Source organism: Tribolium madens, unplaced genomic scaffold (genome assembly GCF_015345945.1).
Source record: "Tribolium madens isolate multiple individuals breed KSU strain unplaced genomic scaffold, Tmad_KSU_1.1 Scaffold_20;HRSCAF=117;Tcas5.2_LG4, whole genome shotgun sequence".
Taxonomy (NCBI): Eukaryota; Metazoa; Arthropoda; class Insecta; order Coleoptera; family Tenebrionidae; genus Tribolium; species Tribolium madens.
In genome coordinates this window covers 9,087,324-9,108,831 of record NW_025400985.1, presented here as the reverse complement: position 1 = coordinate 9,108,831, position 21,508 = coordinate 9,087,324, and the positions used below count along the sequence as shown (strand labels likewise).

The following is a 21,508-nucleotide window of genomic DNA, read 5'->3' as shown; positions in this document are numbered from 1 at the left end:
GAAAAAAATATATTCCTGCAATTTTTGAACTTAATTGCTTTAAAAATCGGATTGAAGTAAAAATTCACCATTCTTGTCGCGAACAATTTCACGGAATCAGAATCAAAGCTTTCCGATAGACTGTTTTCTATTCAAAAAACGTTTTGTCGAAAGAGATCCTCGGATTTTTCAATAGCACCTCAATCAGAAGCTTCCTCAAAATCAGACTTGCATGTGGAGCATATTAGTTTTCTCTGATATCTATATTGATCGTGTCCACCAGCTTTTTAAGTCTGATGAATCAATAAGAGTGTTTTTTATGTGAAGGAGCATCTGCCCATTCCAGCGTGAGTAAATATAATTTCTTTGATCCTTTATAGGGTATTTTAGCAGCTTCAGCAAAACCTGAGGCAAAAACGATTGGGATGCTTACTTTTTTAAAAGGATTCAAAAGGATCTCGATACAGGAAGCGCTTTATCACGCTCATATGGGTAATCTGATATTTATTCCCTCCTAAGTTCTCGGATTGAGAGCTTTGTTCAAGTTGGGACTGACAAATTTATCAATTACCTATTGCAAAGTTCTTCTTGACTAACTTTATGGACGAGATAGCAAAATTTACTTTGAAAATCCTATCTGCAAAACAAAAACTTTCAAATTCAATAATGCTCTGTCAGCAAATATAGTTATCCAAAACACCCAATGAAAAAGAATTGTTGAATTGCAAAATTTTTGTGCTCCATCTAGTAATTAAAGTGACTTAATTATTATTCAGGTAAATTTATACAGTTCCGGGTTCCAAGACATTTTCATCTGCAACATTTCGTAAATTTAATTTAGCCTCGAATAAAAAATATAAAAAACTGAAAACCCGCATGATTTTAATTGGAACTTGCCTGCTCGGCGAAATTTTCTCATATTACGTATTACTTATCTCTCCCAATTTGAACGTATGTTTTTCATACATTTTTAATACATAAATATACAACGTTCGTTTCACTTGAAATAACTAATGCGTTTTATGAAAAAATGAGTGCCCTCCAAATGCATTGTTTCAATTTTCCTATTCAAATTTAAAATTGCATTGTTCGTGCAGTATTGGTAAAAAATGTTATCTATTTTCATTGTATGGCCTGGATGTGGTGAAAAATCATCAACCAGTGTTTATAGGTAGTGGAAAATATTGTATAACTGAATTTTTGCTTACGATTGTGATTTAACGCCTTATCGCATTTTCGTCTTGTCGCGATTAATTTATCCTTTCACGATTCATAAATTAGAGAAGTGTTCGTATAGGCCCAGAGACTTTTATGAGCAATCTTATTTTTCACGACTCCGCTGAAACAGATAATCCAATTTCTACCGAATAATTTCCCCTGCTATTTGAAAGACGCCCGTGCTTCAGATTAATGTCGGTTCCACTAATAAATCCATCAATTTTACCCGAGAGAAAGCCTTACCTTGTATATACCGATGAGGAGGACTATACTTAAAAAAATCATAAACAGCTGCGTCCCTATGATGGCTAAGTAAGCGATTTGGACACCTGCAACAGAAATAAAAAATGTCGATAAAATTTCATGACGTAAACAAGAATTGTTTTGAAAGAAAATCGTTGTCGGGGAAAGGGTGACACAAACTTACATTATCGAGAATATCAAAGTTTGTGCTTTGCAGTATGATTTTCAACAAAGTTTGGACAAGACAGCCAGTCCGATGAAGACAAATATTTGATCACAGACTCGAGATAGATTAATCTCTGATGCGATTTTTTGGGGGTTGATTCTTGACAAATTTTCCATAAAAACGGAGTTTTATTGTGTTAGCATCGCTCCGAAATGGTTCGATTTATAAGCAAAAAGTGGTCTTTTATGTTAGTATGTGTTTATCGATCGTTTTAATGCCTCATCACGTGTAGGGGAGAAGATAGTTTATAGACGAGGATTATAGGGTGTTGGATGAAAATTGACGACATAAAATTTTACGAAAATGCCGTAAAAAAGAAATGATACAAAAGAAATAAGAGTAAATTGGTCAAGTTGTTTCATCGACGAGACTGACCAGTTGGGAAATGAAAAAGGAGATATGACGGGACATTTCAACCGAACTTTTTTCAACACTGATGACAAATGAAGCGACTGAACTTGTACAATATTTTAAGTGAAAAATTTCGTTCGCATCACATTTGTCAAATACGATATATGAATAGTTTATAGAAAACACTTAGTTAAAGTAGCATTTTGCAAACTATAAAGTTCTCTAAAAACTGTAACTTAAATTTTTAAAGAAAACTGTTAAAATTTGAATTGAGCAAAGCGTGTATCTCTTTAGATGGCCTTCTCTTTCATTCAATATTATTAGTAAGTAAGATAGTAGCGTTGCTTGATCACAAGAAACCGCAACCTTGTTTCCGCTGCAATATCTTGCCGCAACACTTTAAATAACATAATGCACAATTTTTATGCAGCAACATAAAAGGTTGTCTCTGTCACAAAAGCGCACATGCATCAGAATATCTTTGAAAACTTACCATAATATACGTCTTCCAAACTTGAATACTTCTTAATATTTACACTTATCCTCCAACTGTATAATAATACCACAAGAATGGAAATGTTCTGCAATAAAAAAGAGATGAGTTTTATATGAGTTTTGTAAAAAACTTTTGTGTTTACATATAACCTTCACATCACACACATCATATTTTCCTATATATATATATATATATAAACTCATCTGACACCAGTTTTGTCGCAGAATAAAATAAAACAAAGCTTTTGCAATACGGATTTTTGTTTATTATTTATTCATTCATTTATTAAACTGCTATCAATTTGACGAGTCGAATATGTAATTAAAGCTAAGTGGGGAAACGATCATGAAACCTACTTTGGGAGAAATGGATATGGAAAAAAGAGAAAACGATATTTCCACGAGTAGATCATTTGGCGAATTACACTGCACTCGGCGATTTAATGCAAATTTTATGCATTGTGAGTCAGAGAAATTAATCTTGGCAAATTCAATCTGGGTTTTATGGAACATAAAAGTTATCACAATAGAATTTCCATTTCGATATCAGCAAATTTAACCATTCACTTATAATTGATTCGGTAATTCTGTTCTATTTTATGGATTATTTATTATTTCTGTAAAAAAAAACATCAAAAAGAAATATAAGAAAAAAATGTTATTAAATGATATTTTTGATGCCTTAATAGATTTAATATGATGGTAAGCAAATCCAATTTTTATGTGTAAAAATATTGGTAACTTTGACCTAGAAACACCTTTGCATGCATCCGCTGCGCGATATTCCATCAAGCCACTATTTACATTTTAAGTGCTTATTACCACCCCTGCCTCATAAACACTAGACTCTAGCACCGTCTAGTTCTAGTGGTGGTGTGATTATGTAAAAACAATTAACTCCACTCTCAGAGATACACACTAATACGGTTATCCACGAGAGTTTTGGTTTGTTGATCGTATGGTAAATACTTACTAATGTGTATATTGCCGCTGTGACAGCGGCGTGACGTGGGCTCAATATCCGGCAATAGCCCCTTCCGACGTAACTGTCGTAATAAGGATATAACAGAGCTGACTTCATGACTACAACATTGTGTCGATCTGGAACGAAATCACAAGTGTTAAAAATAAGACATTTTTGCTTGAAGCAATTTACATTTAAATAAGGAAAATAATGAGCACAAAGGCTTCATTTATGAGGAGTTGGTGAATTTACTCCCAAGCAGGAGAACTTTGTAAATAAATTACTCGACACAGTCTGCGACAAAATTTCGATTATTATTATAAAATAATGCAAATAAAGTGTTATTTATAACTTTATTGTTAAATGACATTTATTTGAGGTGAAGCTCAAAAAGTATTTTAAAACGTACTCGTTCCCTGAATTTTAATCTAGCGAACAAGTTGAAATGGGTCCACCGAGTTCTACACAATATACAATTAATTAATTTCAATTAGTTTGCGTATTACCTAATCAACACACCCGAAAGTTGCTACAAACAAGACACACATACCCACCAGCTATCGTAATTAAAATTTCCCGATTTTATCAAATTATTAAACAGTACAGTTTTCCCTTCCATTGCCAAACTCTTGTATTTGTTTTTAAAACTTTAAAATTTAGATGGTAATACTGTTCTTCTGACGGCTTAAATTTTGCAAAGCTTTCCACGGTTCAATTTCATAAATTATTAAAAAGTCAGTGTAATCAAAAATACTCAATTTTGCATGTTTGTGCATAAATAAAAACATCCTTTAAAAAAATGGCCAGGGAATGGTAAAAACGGATCTGTAAACACAAGTGGAATGTATTTTCAAGCAAAAACTCTTTTGGGAGCTTTTACTACGAGACGTTAAACGGATTTCGTTCGATAGTTCAGAGAGCAAAAAATTATTCACACGTTTCTTTGCGTTCTAATTTGTAGTTGCGTCAACCTATCTCACATGTTTTTTATTTTATGAATTTTTCTTCATCGTGATTTAGGAAGTTTGAAGCATCTGTCATCAAACCATTTTTCTCCAAAACTTGTACCAAGAATAATTGATGATCCTACAGCACAACAGTCAAAACTTTGCAACTTGCAGAGAATTTTAAAACTTTTTCACTACTTTTCTAAATTCAGTGCAAACATTTAATTAAATTTGTATTTCTCTGCAAATCTTAGTTTCAGTTTTTATCCCCATTGTTTGTCTTTTAATTCGTTTCTTAGCATTCAATTGTTCTCGTTAAAATCAATTGATTCAACTGAATCAGTATTTGCAAAATAGATTGCACGGTCTCATTAAATAGCAAGAAGCAAAACCAGATTCTTTTGTCTTCTCTAATACGATTTAAAGAAAGCTTAATGGAAGACAAAAATAAAATAATATCGAATGTGATTACTTTCAAGCAGAAAATTTAATCTATCCTCTTTTCTTAAAGGTCTAAAAATAATTTTCATTCAATCAAGTGAAACCAAAGAAAAATCCATTTGGTTCAAGTACAACAGTAAGTAGAATTACCACTGACCTTACAGTATCGAATCAATAGTAATTTTGATTGTAAATAAGCGTGCCTTCACTTAACTACAGGCACATTAATACAGCGAGAATGGAAATGGAAGACGCTAAACAATGCGTATTTCAACCAGCTGCTCTCAACTACAACTGTCATTAATGCAATAACTCCAACCATAATTAATATTGCAGAAACCGCACTAAACGATTGTAATAATTCATTTTCGTGAGGGCCTAATTGTCGAAGTTAAAGAGCTTTAAGGCTGCTCCGCTATTAAATATTTATGGCAAAGTTGTGGATTTGATGGCGCCAATCTCATTTAATCGATGTTTTAAAGTTCTTAGATCTTTAACGGCACTTTTGTCCAACAATAGGGCTCTTTATGCCGTGCATATAAAAGAACAATAAACGTCACTGTGACGTTGATCGAGAACTGACTACAGTCGTTTTTAAGAGCAAACTCTCAAAGCCATTTAAATGCCATTTATAACAAGGGGTCTTTGGGAATGTGCAGGAATCTAGAAGCAATATCGGAACTTTGAACTGGACAACTCTCTTAGGACAGGAATTGACTCGATAAAAGCAAAAAAAACTTTATATTGTTAGATAATTTTTTTTCAAAAAAAATATAATGAACGTAATCTCGGCTAATATACCAAGAATGGAGACCCATCCACGCCAAAAGTTTGTTCAAAATTAGCTAAATCAATTACAGTATAAAAATTTAACCAAACTTCCCGACGAAGTTTGTCAATTTTAAAATATCACCAAAGTTTTCTTCTAAAAATGTGTAAAAGTTTTTGATAAATATCACGTTGAAGCTCATTTCCTTTACAAATCAATAGCTACTTGCATACCGCAGTTTCGGTTACAATCGCACAAACTTATTAATAAGCTTAAAGCTTCCAAAGAGCTTAAACTATTTAAAAGATACGGTTTTTGCTGAAATGAGTTTTAAGCCACAGTTTCATATTTTATAATGCTTTAGACTGAGTTTTGAGAAATCACATTAAGTAAGTTCTTGAAAAAAATATGTCAAAATATGTGGTTGCGTTATTTTATTCATGAAATTTCAGTCTTCTGAAAATCCCATCAAAAGCTTTTTCACTCTATAAAATCCAGGTGCGTCTTAAATTAAATTCGCGGTGTTTCGCTGTGTTGCTTTTCGCAATAAAAAAATTCAATTTTTTGCGATATGCTTACTCATCAATCAATTTTTAATAACTTGTAGTCACTTAATATAAAAAACTAGGAAAAATTCATTTATCATCAAGTTAATTTATTATGAGTTCTTTGCACTAGTCTAAGAAAGATGTACAAAAAATATTCTTGCTTTTAGTGTTAATATCGATTTTGCTAATGACTTTAGAATTGACGTCAAAGGGTAGACAAGGGTAGAATTAGACCCTTTTAGAGAAAATTCAAAGAAATACTACTTGAGCTTTCACATTCAATAGTGAATAAAAACTGAATTAAAACAAACTCGTAATAAAATTAATTCTGGTAGTTTAATTAGTGTTTTCCCATTCAAAGCACAAGCGTACTCTCCTACAAACAAAGCCCCTAAAATTAAGCAACAAATGTCAGTAATCTGAGGTTTCTTGCCACTTTTGTGCTATAAATATTTAAAGCTTTGTCTTCTAACGAGTTTTTGTTTGTTTCACGCGCCCTCGCCCGCTAAAATCAATTTTGATTGAAATGAGGCGATTTATTTTGTTATAACAACGTTTCCTCGTATTTATTAAATAAATAAAGTTTGTAATTTTCTGGAGGATCCTGCACTTGGCAGCAACAATTGTGCGTAACAAAAGCCCACCCTCAAACAAATAGAACACTAAAGAAGAGTAACGGGTGTTTCCCCCGAATACCAATAAACTTGTCAAAGGGTGGTGGAATTTATTCCATAATATGTGTCAGAAGGTAATGCACGTTCCAGTGGGCCGTTTATAAGATTTATATATACACATCCCCCAAGCCAGGAAATAAATATAACGTCATATACTGATCTAGTTTCTTTTTAGAATTTAAAATCCAATTTCGGTGGGAAATTGGAAACGAACAAATTTATATAATCGAATAAAAGAGGGTACGATGGCGATGATGTGCGGTTTTTGAAATAGGATTTAAGTAATTTAGTCCCGACTAAGCCGTGGATAATTTATTGTAAGAATCGGATTGGAGATGATACGGGCCTGGATTAGCCCCAGATACAGGATGGTATAGCTTTTACTTAAATACGACCCGGATTTTATTCGCTCGCAACAAGCAAACATTGGTTGGTACATAAATAAACAGAAAGGTTGTTATTTTTCAGCTTTCTAAATAGACTTTATTGATCTTATTTTACGCAAACATAACAAAAGCTTTTGAATCATTGTAGTAAAGGTCATTTCTAGCATTATTCCTGAATATTAATCACTTCAGAACAATATGCGAAAGCGAAATTTAAGCCTGTCCCAGAAGTGAAATTATATCCATATTTCAGATCACTGCCAAGATACCGAAATCATGGTTGATAGATACGGTTGAGTGAAGCACTTCTATTGTTAACAGAAATACCCTAATGTAATATTTATTTATAACATTTGTTCCTGACCATACTAACATTTCTCGCAAATCAAGATTTTTTAATTTAGCAAATATAAAAAAGCTGAATATTAATCAGATTCTTTAATAAAATTATTTGTTTGATATAGACAGTAAAACTTTAATTATTAAAAAGCTTATCCAAAATGTTGCTCATTTATGTCAGGAATGATTCAATAGTAATAAACATCAAAGTGAAATGTAATAAAGTGAACAGAAAATTTTTGTCTAAAACGTAAAGCGAACATTCCCTCTTTTTAAAGTTTACATTCCATAAAATCTGTCATTAATACACCCTTTGTATCTAGAATATGTCAGAGAAATGAAAAGCAAACTTTTCAAATATATGTCTTAAATTATGCTAAATTCATTCAAACTTTAAGTCCGTCTAATTCTTGTAAAACAAATGTATAAGCAAACTTTTAGCTTGAAACGACCCTCGTTATAGCTGCATTATAAATGTGGCAATACTGACAGCTCCAGTTCGATGATTTGAAAATGTTTATCCAATTTTAACTTCGGATTTTGTTAAATAAAACAAGTGATAGTAGATTTTTCTATAAACAATCAATTATTTCGCCTCTTTTTTATTTTCCAGTTCGAAACTAAAAGATTCCATTAGTTGATTAGATTTAGGAGTTTATTTCTCTTTGTTAATTATAAACTACAATGGTCAATTGGCACTCGCTTTATCTCCAGGCAATATTTTTCATTCGCTGGCACAAATGAAACATTTTGGGTAGCATACTCGTACATGGCGTACTTTTAATGTTGAAAGGGTTTCTCATTTCTGCTTAATTGCATTCAACTCCCAGAAATAAAATTGTCGCTAATTTTCTGCTTTCCCGAGTGCCTTTTATAAGGTTATAATGCCATAGTCAAAATTATATCCAAGTTATTATTATTAAGCTAGACTAGAAGATTACAAAATCCAATACCACATTCCTCCTTCCCTGTGTACTGTTTTGTTTTCATTCAGAACGACCAATGATTTTATATTTAAATTAAATTTTATTTGAACAAAGTTTTACCCTGTGGGATAAGCCAAATATGATTATTTGTTTTTATTTTCGAAAAAAATTTACAAGCGTGTGCCAACTAGAAATTTTCCCTATAAATTTATGTACATTTTGTCTCAGGTATCGGCTTTACATTTTTCGCAGCCAAAACTAACACAAAGACGTAAGCCGTAAATTCGATCACCGGGTTAAAAATTGAAAATACACATTTTGTGGAACACTCAATTATTCGGGCTCGCTGTGATCGACTAAATTATTTATAGGGTAGTTTGTTTACCCCCATATATATGCAGTAGCATCCCGAAAACACTTTCACTATTTATGTTGGTATAAACGTATCAACGAAACTGTCCTCAAATTTACCAAATCAGGAAATCCCAGTAGTTTGTTTTCTAAATAAAGTTGCATTTCCAACTTTTTTATTTATTTTATTAAAGTGGAAATAAATTCTATGTTTAATTAAGCTGTTCATGTGATGTATGTCCCATAAAATTACAGCAAGCTTGGTGAAACTCCTGTTTACTAAAATTAAAGCCACAAACAATTTCTGAAAGCAGTGCAACGACGACACTGCACAGGTTTATTTATAACAATTAGTTTAGGTAAACACTTGTCCAGTCATATAATATCAAAAAGGTTAATTAAACAATTCCTTTTTAATTTATTTTTAATGTGCAAACGCTCTAAAAGCTAATTAATGCGTTTGAAAAGCTCATCAAAAACTTTCTCATTATATAGTTTTAAAAGAAGTGTCGGAAATTACGATAAAACCAGTCGGATTTTATCTCTCACAACAGAAGCTTCCAAAACATCATAAATCACTGTTTATGTTTTTTCATTTGCATTCGTCAAGTAACTTACAAAAATAGTTAATTATAATATATTTTTTTATTATACCTGCATCATAATCCTAAATTAAAACACGCTGCAGCGTGCGTAATTTGCCCTTAATAGCACGCTGAATTTTAATATACAGGGTGCGCCAGAACTCGCGCCCCAGAGAAAAATGCCATATAAGGTAAGATACCAGGAACATGGAAAAAAATGGTAAAAAAATTTTACCTATAAAAATTTCGAAGTTATGAGGGTTTGAAGTTTACACTTTGACTCTATTTATTTCTGTTGGAAAAATAATTTTTCAAGTTTTTTTGCTATAGGCTATTAAAAGAGGAAACAAGGGAGCTATATCCGAAATTGTAACTCTGTTCAATGTTATTTGTGGCTTTTATTGGCAAAATTTCTGTCCCTTTACTAAATAATTGTAAAAAAACATACACAAGATCATCAGTATCATTAAAAAAATGTCAAATGTCAAAAAATAAATGTCAAAATTTTTTGACAGATAGAATTTTTTAAACATTTTTTTCATGTTCCTGGTATCTTACCTTACTTGAAAATTTTCTCTAGGGCGCGAGTTCTGCACCCTGTATTGTCCAGGTAACAAAAAATAGTGAAATGTCAGGACCAATTACAACGTGAAAAAATGTGCTTAAAACGTAAACTAGTAACCGTCTCTATGAAAACTATTCACAAACAACCTTGAATAATTTTATTGTGTAAATTCACATTTTTTCAATGCTCATAAGAGATCGTAAATGAGCAGGTATAATAAAAAATAGCGTATAACACTCGTTTATAATCGCCTTTAAAACACTTACGACGTTAAAAGCACTCCGCTGACGTGTCGTGCTCTTAAACCCGTTCTGCGTGTTTTAAAGGCTTGCCTATAAACTAGAATTATAAAGGGTGATTCAGCTTAAATGACCCACCTGACCCTCTTGGCAACTAATACATTATGGACTTATTCCCTAATTCAAAATTAAATTTTCAAAATATCGAGAATCAAAGAACGATATTTTTCGATTCATAAAATTTTCAAAATTCGAATATGAATAAAGGAATAATTGCTTTGTGTGTTATAGGTTGTCTGCCAAGAGAGGTCTAATGGGTCATTTAAGCTGAATCACCCTGTATTAATATACTATTAAAACACACTAATCCTATATTCCAAGTTAAAAATCTCATTATAAAGCCTTTAAAGTTGAAAAACTTTATTTTACTTTAATGATCAATTAAAATTTTAGCAAAAACTAAAAACTTTGGTCATCCATTTCTATCTCGCTACAAAATTCAATCATATATATTTACAACACAAAAAATTTCAATTTCCTCAAATCTAGTTCTTTAGACATATTACCACTTAAGCTCCTTTTATACAGGCTGTGCCAAAAGTCCCGGATCAACGTGACATGCCATTTAAAGTAAGATACCAGAAGCATGGAAAAAAATTTAAAAAATCTATCTATCTATCTTTCCAAGTCAAGAGTGTCTAAATTTTGCACTTTGACTCTATTTGTTTCTATTGGAAAAATAATTTTCCATGTTTTTTTGCTACAGGCTATTAGAAGAGAAAACAAGGAAGCTGTATCCTAAATTGTAACTCTGTTTAGTGTTATTTGTGGCTTTTATTGACAAAATTTTTGTAGCTTTACTAAATAATTATAAAAAAAACATAAACAAGATCGTAAATATCATTAAATAGACATAAAAATGTTACATGTCAAAATTTTTTGACGATAGAAATTTTTCATGTTCCTAGTATGTTACCTTACATGTCACGTCTGTCCGAGATTTTTGACACACCCTTTATAACAGATAATAGTACTAAAGCTGCTTAACTGCAGTTTTTTAAATTTATGCTTTCAAAGGAAAGCTTCTTCTGTTGAAACTACATGCAAACTTAATCCTCTAATCCACCTTTCGTAAAGTACAGAAAGATTAAAAAACAAAAAAAATTGTCGCGAATTCAAAAAAATATAAAACTAATTGTATAAAAGTCACAAACTTCTTTAGTTTGCTTTCAACAGTTTTGGTATTGTGGTTGTGTCAAACCCGAATTATGCTATAGACACAATATAAATTTGCCGAAATGGTAAGTGTCATAGAAAATGAACATCATCATTATGCTATTACCCTTTTGGCTATAACCGCATAATAAACCCCCTAATGGAATCAGTGAATTTATTGAAAAATTATTACTCCTGATATACCATTATCAGATAAAGAGTATAAATGAGCTTTCATTCAATTCCATATTCCAGTAGCTCCTTTGCCAAGCTCATAAATTTTTAGTGACGATAGCGATTGAGCGGCAAAAAATATTTTCAATTTTCCAGATGGCTTCCTGGCCGTTTGTATGGATTAAACGTAGCCTAAGACGAGACAACATGGTTTGCTCGTGCGTTGTTTCAGAATTACGAATCGAGCCCAGCCTCAAGCAAGTATACAGAACCCATTGCACTTGATAGGTTAACCGTGTTAGGGCTGCCAGCTTACATTACCTGAGATTCTATCGAATCGATATTAGTGTTGACGTGACATGTCTCTGGTAATGACCCTGAGGTTATTTTCGGACCAACATATCGCCTGCGTGTGACAATTAGAACATAGAGTGAATTATTGCATCAAAATGTAGGCAACTTTAATTTTTTTTCAAACACGTCATAAGCGGTTTATGACGGAAATTGATTTTCTGATATACTTAAACGAAAATAGAAGCTTTCACAATTTAAAATGCACTCACCTATACAAAAAAAAATAAATTTCTTGATAAATAGGCTATTTCGCGCGTGATCTAACACTGCGTCACACAGGAAAAACGAAATAAGAAACTGATTACATTCTGAAATGAAATTTGTTACAAGAGTAATAAAGTTAGCTAAATATTTGTGCAATGCAGGTGCCCACGCTAAGCTTAATCAACCAGATTTGAACCCACAGCGTTTTGATTTATCGACGAGCACAAAAATCCGATAATAACTGGATTTGTATGAATTAGCACATCACATTAAAAAATAGCAACATTTTAAAACCTGATTTAAATTCCAAAATTATCTCCATTACTATTATCAAAAAAAAACAGTGGATACAAATCAGAACTGCGCAGATGCTATTACTTTTTTGAGACAATTTTTTTGGTCACATAGATAAAATTTAAGTTAAAACGTGTTTAGATTGCCATTTGCTTATGAACTTCCTGCGCTGGGCTAATGCTTATTCAATAAAATTTAAGCCCTTAACCCTTCCCGGTTGAAATCGCCTTAAATTAATTGTGTGGGGCTTAAGCTGGTGGGCATTATGCGGCTTCTCTCATATACCCCTACATGAATCATGAAGATTCCTCCCCTTTCCTTCAATACGTCTTTGCCCTGCATACCAGCCCTATCCAATCCATTAAGCTCGGGAATATCTGGCACATGTTTTTTCATTTGTATAAATTATTGCGGCGAAACATTACATTTTGCCATAATTTTGCGGAAAAACGGATTGGGTGGACACCGGTGGTAAATTATGTCTGTGCGAGTCTTGCATTGCAATTTTACCGTTACAACTGTCGGACACGAACTGCGGTTGTATCTCATAAAGAGGTACAGAATAGAGTTCCTGTTTTAATTTCCACAAAACCGGAGTTGGAAATTTCGGACTACATACGCACTATTTACGTGATAGTAACGACAGATAAACTTTCAAACTTGGCAGACTTGTAAAGCCGGTGTTCGAGTTCGCAAGGTAAGTTTAGAGAGAAAATCTCAAGTTTGACGCTACAGTAAATCAGTATGGTTTAATCTTGCTAGAGATGCTTTGTTTGAGAATTTATTCCACTTGGGTGTTAAGATAACGAGGTGTTTAATGTATTCCAAGTGGATTTTTCGAGACGGTGATAAAAGAAACAAAACAATAAAAATAAACAAAATAAATAATTCATTGCAAAGAAACGAAAACAATGCATTAACTCTGTCTCGAATGCACGGATTCGGGAAGGCTTGCCAGCTCAAGAACGTAATGCAATAAGGAAAAGGATTAATTATGCAAATGGGAATTTTACAAGCGCTTTGCTCATATCATAATCGCTAATCTGAGCCATTGTCGGTTTATTAAAAGACCATTTTAATTATATTGCTTATTGTTTGAGCCAAGACAGAGACTTTTGACAAACAACCTGTAGATGAACTAGCTTTCCTAGATTTTTAAACAAAAACACTATTGATTTGATTTCGTTTTGATGATTTTGATGCCTGTCAACTCCATTATCAACACATACTTCCTTTTCATGTCAAAAATCAAAAATCCATTAATTCACTGATTCGCACCGTAAAGAGATTGCTTTGGCCTTTCAATCATCCATCACGTGTCAAAACTGTTATGACTGTCTTCCTCTAGTTACAACTAGCAATAAAATTTAACAAAAGCTCTACTTTCCCGAATTATAATTAATTCAAACCAGAACTACCGAGACTGGATTTCCTTGCGTAAATGGCTTCAACAACAGACGTCGTGAGACGTTACACGGTTAGACGTCTCGCCGCAATCGAATTAATCGCATCCATAAACATCTTGCTCTGATAGCCCGGAAATTTTAATCAGAATCTCACACCCTATCACTTAGTTTTACGGTGTAAACAATGATGAGAAGTGCAGATGAGAAAGAACACTTCTGAATGCACTTCCCACTGACAAAGATAATCAAGAACAAACACTATAGAAAATTGTATCTTTTTATAAATAATAGAAGATTGACATTATTTTAAACAGAATTTCCATTAATTTTTAATACACTTTATCTTCGAGCTTGCCAAGTTTAGCGCAATTGCCACCGCTACGTGTGCACTTAATCACAACTGAGTGCACAACCACAAACTCAATCGCAGCTTTGAGCAGAACATTAGAGCATGAGATGAGAATTGTGCGATTATTTGCAAAAATAGACAAAATTTATCGGCGTTTGAAGGTAGTCTGCTTTGTTTCATCTTTGGGCGTAAATACCTTAAACGGCCCACAATCTTTTACACAAAATTGATGCGGTTTTAAGACCCATAAATTTTAGCAGATAAAACATTGTTAAATTGGACGAGGATAGAGTTTATGTGAAAAAAATCTGAGATAGGACTTTTGAGTGTAAAACATAAAATAAATGATCTCAAATATAAAAAGATATTTTTAATTTTATTTTTACAATATTAGCAATGCTTGCGCAAAGTAATATTGAAAATTTTATTTGTTGACACTGTATTGCAAACATTGCTGGGAGGTTAGATAATAAAAGCACAATGAGCCGCTTCAAGCAATTCCAGATTCTCTTATGATAGCAAATTTTTCCTAAAAGTCTATAAAAACTTAATAACTGTTACACTGTTTCTGTTAGATCTGAAACACAATAGAAAATCTGCAGCTGGGTATTTTTTCTATATAGATTCAAATTCATTTAACACAAATAAGTCCAAAAATCAATCGACTACAGTTTTAAAAGGTCACTTTTTTCACCATTTAGTAAATGATCACATTTTCTACCATGTAATAAATAAGTGAGACAACAAAAAAAACGGCTGCTTTGGGAATTGAATAAAAGTAGTTAGCAATTTCCTAAATCAAATTATTAAAATTTGCGGCAGTAATGCATTGTTACAATTTATTGTACAACCCTCTTGAAACGTGTTAATTTAGACTGACAGTACAATTACTCCCCATATGAATTAATTTTAAATTCTGTTTAGTGGCTCTGATCGAAAATGAAAAAGGCGCTTAAAGGATTTTTCCGTAAATCTTCTTTCTAGGTGTGTGAGAGGTCCAATATTCCTTTTATAAAGCACCACGTATAAAACGTACCCTGATTTCGCGATATATATTCTATTATTCAGTAAACAGATTTTCATTTTATTTCATTTCCAACAAAACGAGCTCCATTTGGGGTGATTTAATGCGCTTTTTTAATATTTTACTGAGCGTACGTCTTTGTGTTGAATTTCGTTTTTGATAAAATGATTACGATGGAAACTGTTTCCGAAATGAATAGGGTGTGTGCTTGCTAACTTTAAAGGCTGGTAACCTTCCATCAACAAAAACCTTCAGATAATAATAAAACATCGGCTTTGCGAGTTATTAAAGTTTCTAGTAAACAAAACGCCTTTGTGTTACTAATCTAAATGACACGAAGTTAAACAAAGACCATAAATGCCTCGTCGACTTAAACCATTAAATAATGAAGTATATTTTGTGGTAAACAGCCCGACGGTAATTATTAAACCCCTTCAAGATATGCACAATTGCACAATTACCGGCCACAAAAGTGCAACATTTATTTGAAGCAAATACCGTAACAAATATTTACATGTAAATGTGATGTATGTAAAACCAAAATGTATTTCGCCACATCCCTTTTATGCTTTTGGAGCTTTGTACCTAATCTGCTGGTTCAAGACTACATATGAGCTTGCAGCTTCGCCCAGACTGATAACAAACGTCATAATGTATACGACATTGCTAAATGTTGTGATATTTGTATGCATCACACAGAAAATTTATTTTTACATTTAATGAAAGCAAGGGAGATCTCACAAATGCTGAAAAACGATGTGAGACCATGTTGATGTAAATGTTTGGTCACGGATACATCGGTTTTTATTAAAACCTACTCGGGTTTGTAAAGAAACCGATTCCTTTCATGGTTTCTCATTGTCAGCCCAAAAGCTGTTGAAATTAATACTATACTTGTCAAAAGAGTGAAATTGTGATTTTTTTTAAACAAAAGTATCAGTTGCCAATTAATGTCTTTAAAAACATAATGTATATTTTTCAAAATTAATTAGGAATGGTTGAAACTATAATTTCAGTAAAATTCTAGTTACATACGAGTACATCTGTACTGTCCCTCGAGATTCCTAACATAGAAGTCATGCATACAAATTTCATATGATTTGCTAGGGGTAATACAAGTACCAGCTGGAGGTAAAATACATAACAGAATAACATAACATAACAGAAATACATACAAAACAGAAACTGTGAGCAAAATGGTTTCCTTCATAATCAAGAGCTAATTTAATTTTAACAGTATGTAAAGTAACAAAATTTTTATTTCCCAGATTTTGGGCATTCGCTTTTTGTCTCTTGTTTTAAAAATTCTCAAAACACGGAACTGTAATTTTTAACCTTATTTTATAAAAAAAATTAAATCTAAATAGCAAATTTTGTATTGTTTTACTGGATCGATAACTTAGAGAATGAAATCTTATTGAAACAATAGCCATATTCTTACAGGTCATCAATTTTTCAGCAATAAAAATATCTATCCAGAAAATTCATATTTGATGAAAGATTTTGTTACCTATCGAGTGCACAAAGTTGTGAAGATTTAACAAAACCAATTAAACACAGAAGTTAAACACAAAGAAAGTGGTTAACATTTTCGAATTAACACTTAAGCAACTTAATTAATCATAAAGTAATTTCAGGAGCGCTTCTGAAATAAGATAATCATAACCTCGTTACATGTATAATCTTTAATTGATTAATTTGAGTGCTCGTAGTGAATTTGAAATAAATTAGTTGCATCAGATTTCATAACCGATTTAATTAAAAACTTCTCAGATGAAATGTGACATTAAAATTTCAAAGTGCTCTTAACTGATTTAACTGATATTAATTACAGTTGACATCAAAGAAGTTTGACACAATCAAGGATTTTAATCGAGTTAGATTTCGGCAATGCAACAATAAAATGAGCATTTTTTAAATATTAATAAAACTGGAACACAATTGCGGTCTCTCTAGGCACTAAGAAATTAATAATTTTATGTTTCTGAAAATTGCATCATCTACTTTAATACAGTTTCTGTGAAAAACAAATCGTTTTCATCGTGCTTTGAAGACCTTAAATTTCCCCCAAGAATATTTAATTAATAGCAATAATAAGCATTTATAAATCTAGGTATTAAAACCATGTGTTTTTGATGACTGGGGAACAAACTTTATAGGCGGCTCGTTAAATTGAATCTTCTCATTTTCTTTTAAAATGTTTTTGGGAACGAGATCTTTAAAGTGATTACGATGTCATGCATCTGACAGTTCTTAAAAAGAAAATTTTGTGTTATTAAAAACCTGGCCCTACTTTTTTAAATTACGTGCACAGCAATGATATAAAATTAATTGAGTTTAAACAACTTAATAATTTCTTTAACATAAATGAAACAAGAACTCAAATTGGGCAGAGACAAAACACCAGTACATATTTCTCGATCATTACAATATATGCGTTTAAATTGTTTTTTATTATACCTGCATCATAATCCTAAATTAAAACATGCTGCAGCGGGCGTAATTTGGCCTTTATAGCACGATGAATTTTAAAGTTGTCTAGGTAACAAAAAATAGTGAAATGTCTGGACCAATTACAACGTGAAAAAATGTACGTAACAACCCAAACTAGTAACGGTCTCTACGAAAACGATTCACAAACAACCTTTGATAATTTTATTGTGTAAATTCACATTTTTTCAATGCTCATAAAAGATCGTAAATGGGCAGATATAATAAAAAATAGCGGATAACACTCGTTTATAAGCGCCTTTAAAACACTTATGACTTAAACCCGACTTACACTTACGACTTAAACCCGTCGTGCGTGTTTTAAAGGCTTGTTTATAAACTAGTATTATAATATACTATTATTTATAACTTCAAACCCAGGGTAAATTAAAAACAATTTAAAATTTGTAACAGATTAAAACATTAAATAAAAATTATAAAATGAGTCAATAAGACATTTATTCTGAGTTCAAAACTGTATTTGCGTTTCCTTTATTAAAGTCGGTTACATTTTTCTTTTCTCAAAGCCTTGATTTACGACTTTGTTGGTATACCTACTTCATTTTCAATTTATGCGTTTTTCAATTTAAATCAGTTCTGATGCAGTCCCATTCCCAGTTGAATCCATTTTATATTAAAATGTTTTGTAAAAGAAAAACAAACATAAACTCACAATTGTATGTTAGAAGAAAAAAAACATTGCTATAAATTTAGCACAAGAAAGGACAGGTATTATTCAGTGTGTTCAACACTAATGAAATGATTAACAAAAGACACATTTTTAATTTCACTTTGTTTGTATTGTTGATGTTAAACAATGACAAATAAAATTAATTAAACTGGAATTTTATGCCTGCGTCAAGTTCGCATATTCTCACCGGCTGTCAAAGACATAACAGAATTATAAATGAAATTCTCATTAAGCTCTGACCTCGTTTTCATTCAATTAATAGACTCAGTTTCATCTAGAGTTTAGTTGTCTCCATTGTGAAAAAATTGGGAAAATATGCAAATTTTCACATAAAGGAATGCTAATTGTCCGGAATTCTCTTATCTGGGGAAAATTGAAGACCGTCGCTTACTTGATATTGAACTCAAACTGCTTGATAACAACAGCTAATCTTCTTTTTAATTAAATCCATAGTTCTACGCATGAGACCACTTAACTTCCTCATGAATATTCAAAGCTCGGTTCCTTTAACCTTTAATGGTGTATTTTTGGTTCCTTAATCCTGGGAATAATCCGACAAAACACATTTTTTAAGCCGCAATTCAGATATTAAATTTATTTTTTTGGCGAGAGAGATTTACTTGACGTATTAAAAATGGCTTAGGTGTGATTTATTTCTTTCATAAACTTTCATACGTTTTTCAGTATGATAAAAAATAAATAATGAAAAGCGCGTTCACTCAGTTATTACCGTCACAGCTCCTCTAATGGAAGCTTCAAGATAAAGGCATTAATGAATACATGACGGTATAAACTATCCATCATTTGGAGAAAGTCATAAAAAAGCATTTAGAATTCACGTAAAATTTTCCGCAAAGTAAATACATTATATATCCTTTACAACCTCATTCCCTCTCCAAATAGAAGCTCCACTGACCGGTACTTTATAAAGCTGATCTCTTTGATGCCACTTTTCGTCCAAGAACCCTCTCAAATATTATTAAAATAAATTAACTTCTTTGTGTAAATGCTGTTTTGTAAAAAAAATATTTGTTTATGGTTCTATAAAATGTTAAAATGCTTATTGTTTGATGTAGCGTTTCAACAGTAAAAAAAATTAGGAGAGAAGCGAGAGGTAAACTGAAATCTTTAACAAATAACTGGGGATTTAATGAGTATTTTTAATTATCCTCAAGCCTTTGTACAATTAATGCCTGGTTTTCCCTATGAAAATGAGTGTTTACGCTCTACACAGGAATGTAAGTTACACAACTGAGAGCCATTCAGGTAAGTACTTGAAACTTTAGTAAAAGTAGAGAAATTTCACAAAAAGCTGTAGGATTTATGAAATTACTAATTATTCTAATTACACTCAATAAATCTCAGGAAAAATCAGTTGAGCTTCCTGGTAGGTCCTTAATAAAATTAGTGCATATTCATTATTAAAACTGTGTTGCTTCTACACCGTCAACAACAACAATTTCACAGCGAAACAAAAACACAAATTAGCGAGAGAGGACAAGCGGTGTACTAAAAAATAACCCAGAGTAAAACTACATGAAAACATTAATTTTTTTAATATAATTTTAATTTAAAAGAAAAAAAAGTTGATGTTCACTGAATATCACAAAGCTTTATTATGCAATAAGTTAACAAAGATAAAATAAATAATAACCGCCATAGCACTAGAACAGTCTTCCACCCACGCGTCACTGCAAGGCTTGTAAAACATCCTTCTTATAAAATCCCTCCTCTTTTCCTTGCTGCTGCTCTCCCTTCTTGGCATACTCCTGGAAGTCCTTATAATGTCCTTCCTTCCCTTGTTCTCCCTTAAATCCACTATTCTGGCCGACATATTTCCCGTTATCCACAAATCCTTTAACTCCTTGCTCCCCAGCCTGATAAGCCCCATCTTCGTGTCCACCTTTCTCAAATCCGCCCTTTTTGGCCGCACGATGGGAATCGAAATCGCCGTGTTTATTGAAGTGTCCGCTTGCATCGGACTCGTCGTAAAATGTATGATCCTTTTTATACTCATCTTTATGATGGACTCGGTGGAAACCTGTTGTCTTTGAACCTTTTTTATGACTGGATGACTGACCGAAAGAAGAGCCTTCTGAGCCTTTAGCGGCTTCTTGCTTCTGGTTGTAATGAGCACCTGAGTCGTGATGGGCCGCTTTATGCCCACCCTCTTTGCTGAAATGTTCCTTGTGGCCTTGGTTCTCGTGTTTGCCTTGTGCGCCTTTGTCGTACTCTTGCACGGTTTTGTAGCCTGTGGAGCCTTTCTCGCCGTGACTGTTTTGGTTTTGGTCGGCGAAACTCGAACCGCCGCCTTTTACGAATTTCGACGAGTCAGAGATGGAGATCGGCACTGGGATGGGGGCGGGACTATAAGACATCGAGAAGATAAATCAAAGGACAAAATAAATAATGTTCTGTTTTAAATTCAAATAACTAACAAAATAAAACCAACTTCATATCTCGAATTTCGAACTGTCAAAACACTAAAATATTCGTTTAAAAATATTGAACCCTCAACCTCTTCGAAACCAGACTATTCGAGTGAGTTGGAAAAAATAAAAGTTCATGTACTCGTACTAATAACACCCGCCCTATTATTGTTAGCTCTGACCTCATTTCCTGACTCAGTTTTAAATTTGATCATGCGACTCATCAGCATACCTGATCTGATGCGTCTGCAAGGGGTAGTGTATCCCGTAAGCGGCGGGTTGCCCTTGTAAACCGTAGGACTGAAGAGGGACAACGCCAACCGGCGTCAGCGGTTTGTATTCCGGTAATTGCAGAGGTAATTCTTGTGAATATTGTCCCAAGCCGAGAGGCGGATAAGCGAAATGATTTAGCCCCCCTGTAGCCGGGAGAGCGGCGTAACTTAACGGCCCTCCGGAGTGAAGCTGATACGCGTAACCCGACGCGGAAGACTCTTGGTCTTCAATTTCAGAGCGTTTCATGTATACGCTCTCCATACATTTTGCACTGTGTGCGAGAAGGACTGCCACTAGTAGACACTTCATCTCTGCAACGAGACACCACTGATGGAAAGATAAGAGGTTGAGGGCTTTTAT

The 21,508-nt window shown here is 32.9% G+C and overlaps 1 protein-coding gene across 4 annotated transcripts in view; it reads right to left on the bottom strand.

Annotated features, from left to right (window-relative positions):
* LOC123005163 (protein argonaute-2-like) overlaps positions 1–21,508 on the bottom strand; it is a 40,069-nt gene that overhangs the window by 12,913 nt on the left and 5,648 nt on the right. The window contains exons 1-4 of one of the 4 annotated variants that reach the window (XM_044398807.1): positions 12,198–12,311; positions 3,486–3,613; positions 2,511–2,598; positions 1,441–1,526 (exon numbers count right to left, since the gene is read on the bottom strand). In XM_044398807.1, the coding sequence (XP_044254742.1) occupies positions 1,441–1,526; positions 2,511–2,598; positions 3,486–3,593 (282 nt within the window). In that variant the 5' untranslated portion in view covers positions 3,594–3,613; positions 12,198–12,311. Of the gene's footprint in view, positions 1–1,440; positions 1,527–2,510; positions 2,599–3,485; positions 3,614–10,272; positions 10,318–12,197; positions 12,312–20,038; positions 20,814–21,107; positions 21,460–21,508 lie in introns of those variants that run through there. The other 3 variants (XM_044398808.1, XM_044398806.1, XM_044398805.1) reach the window with 3 other exon arrangements.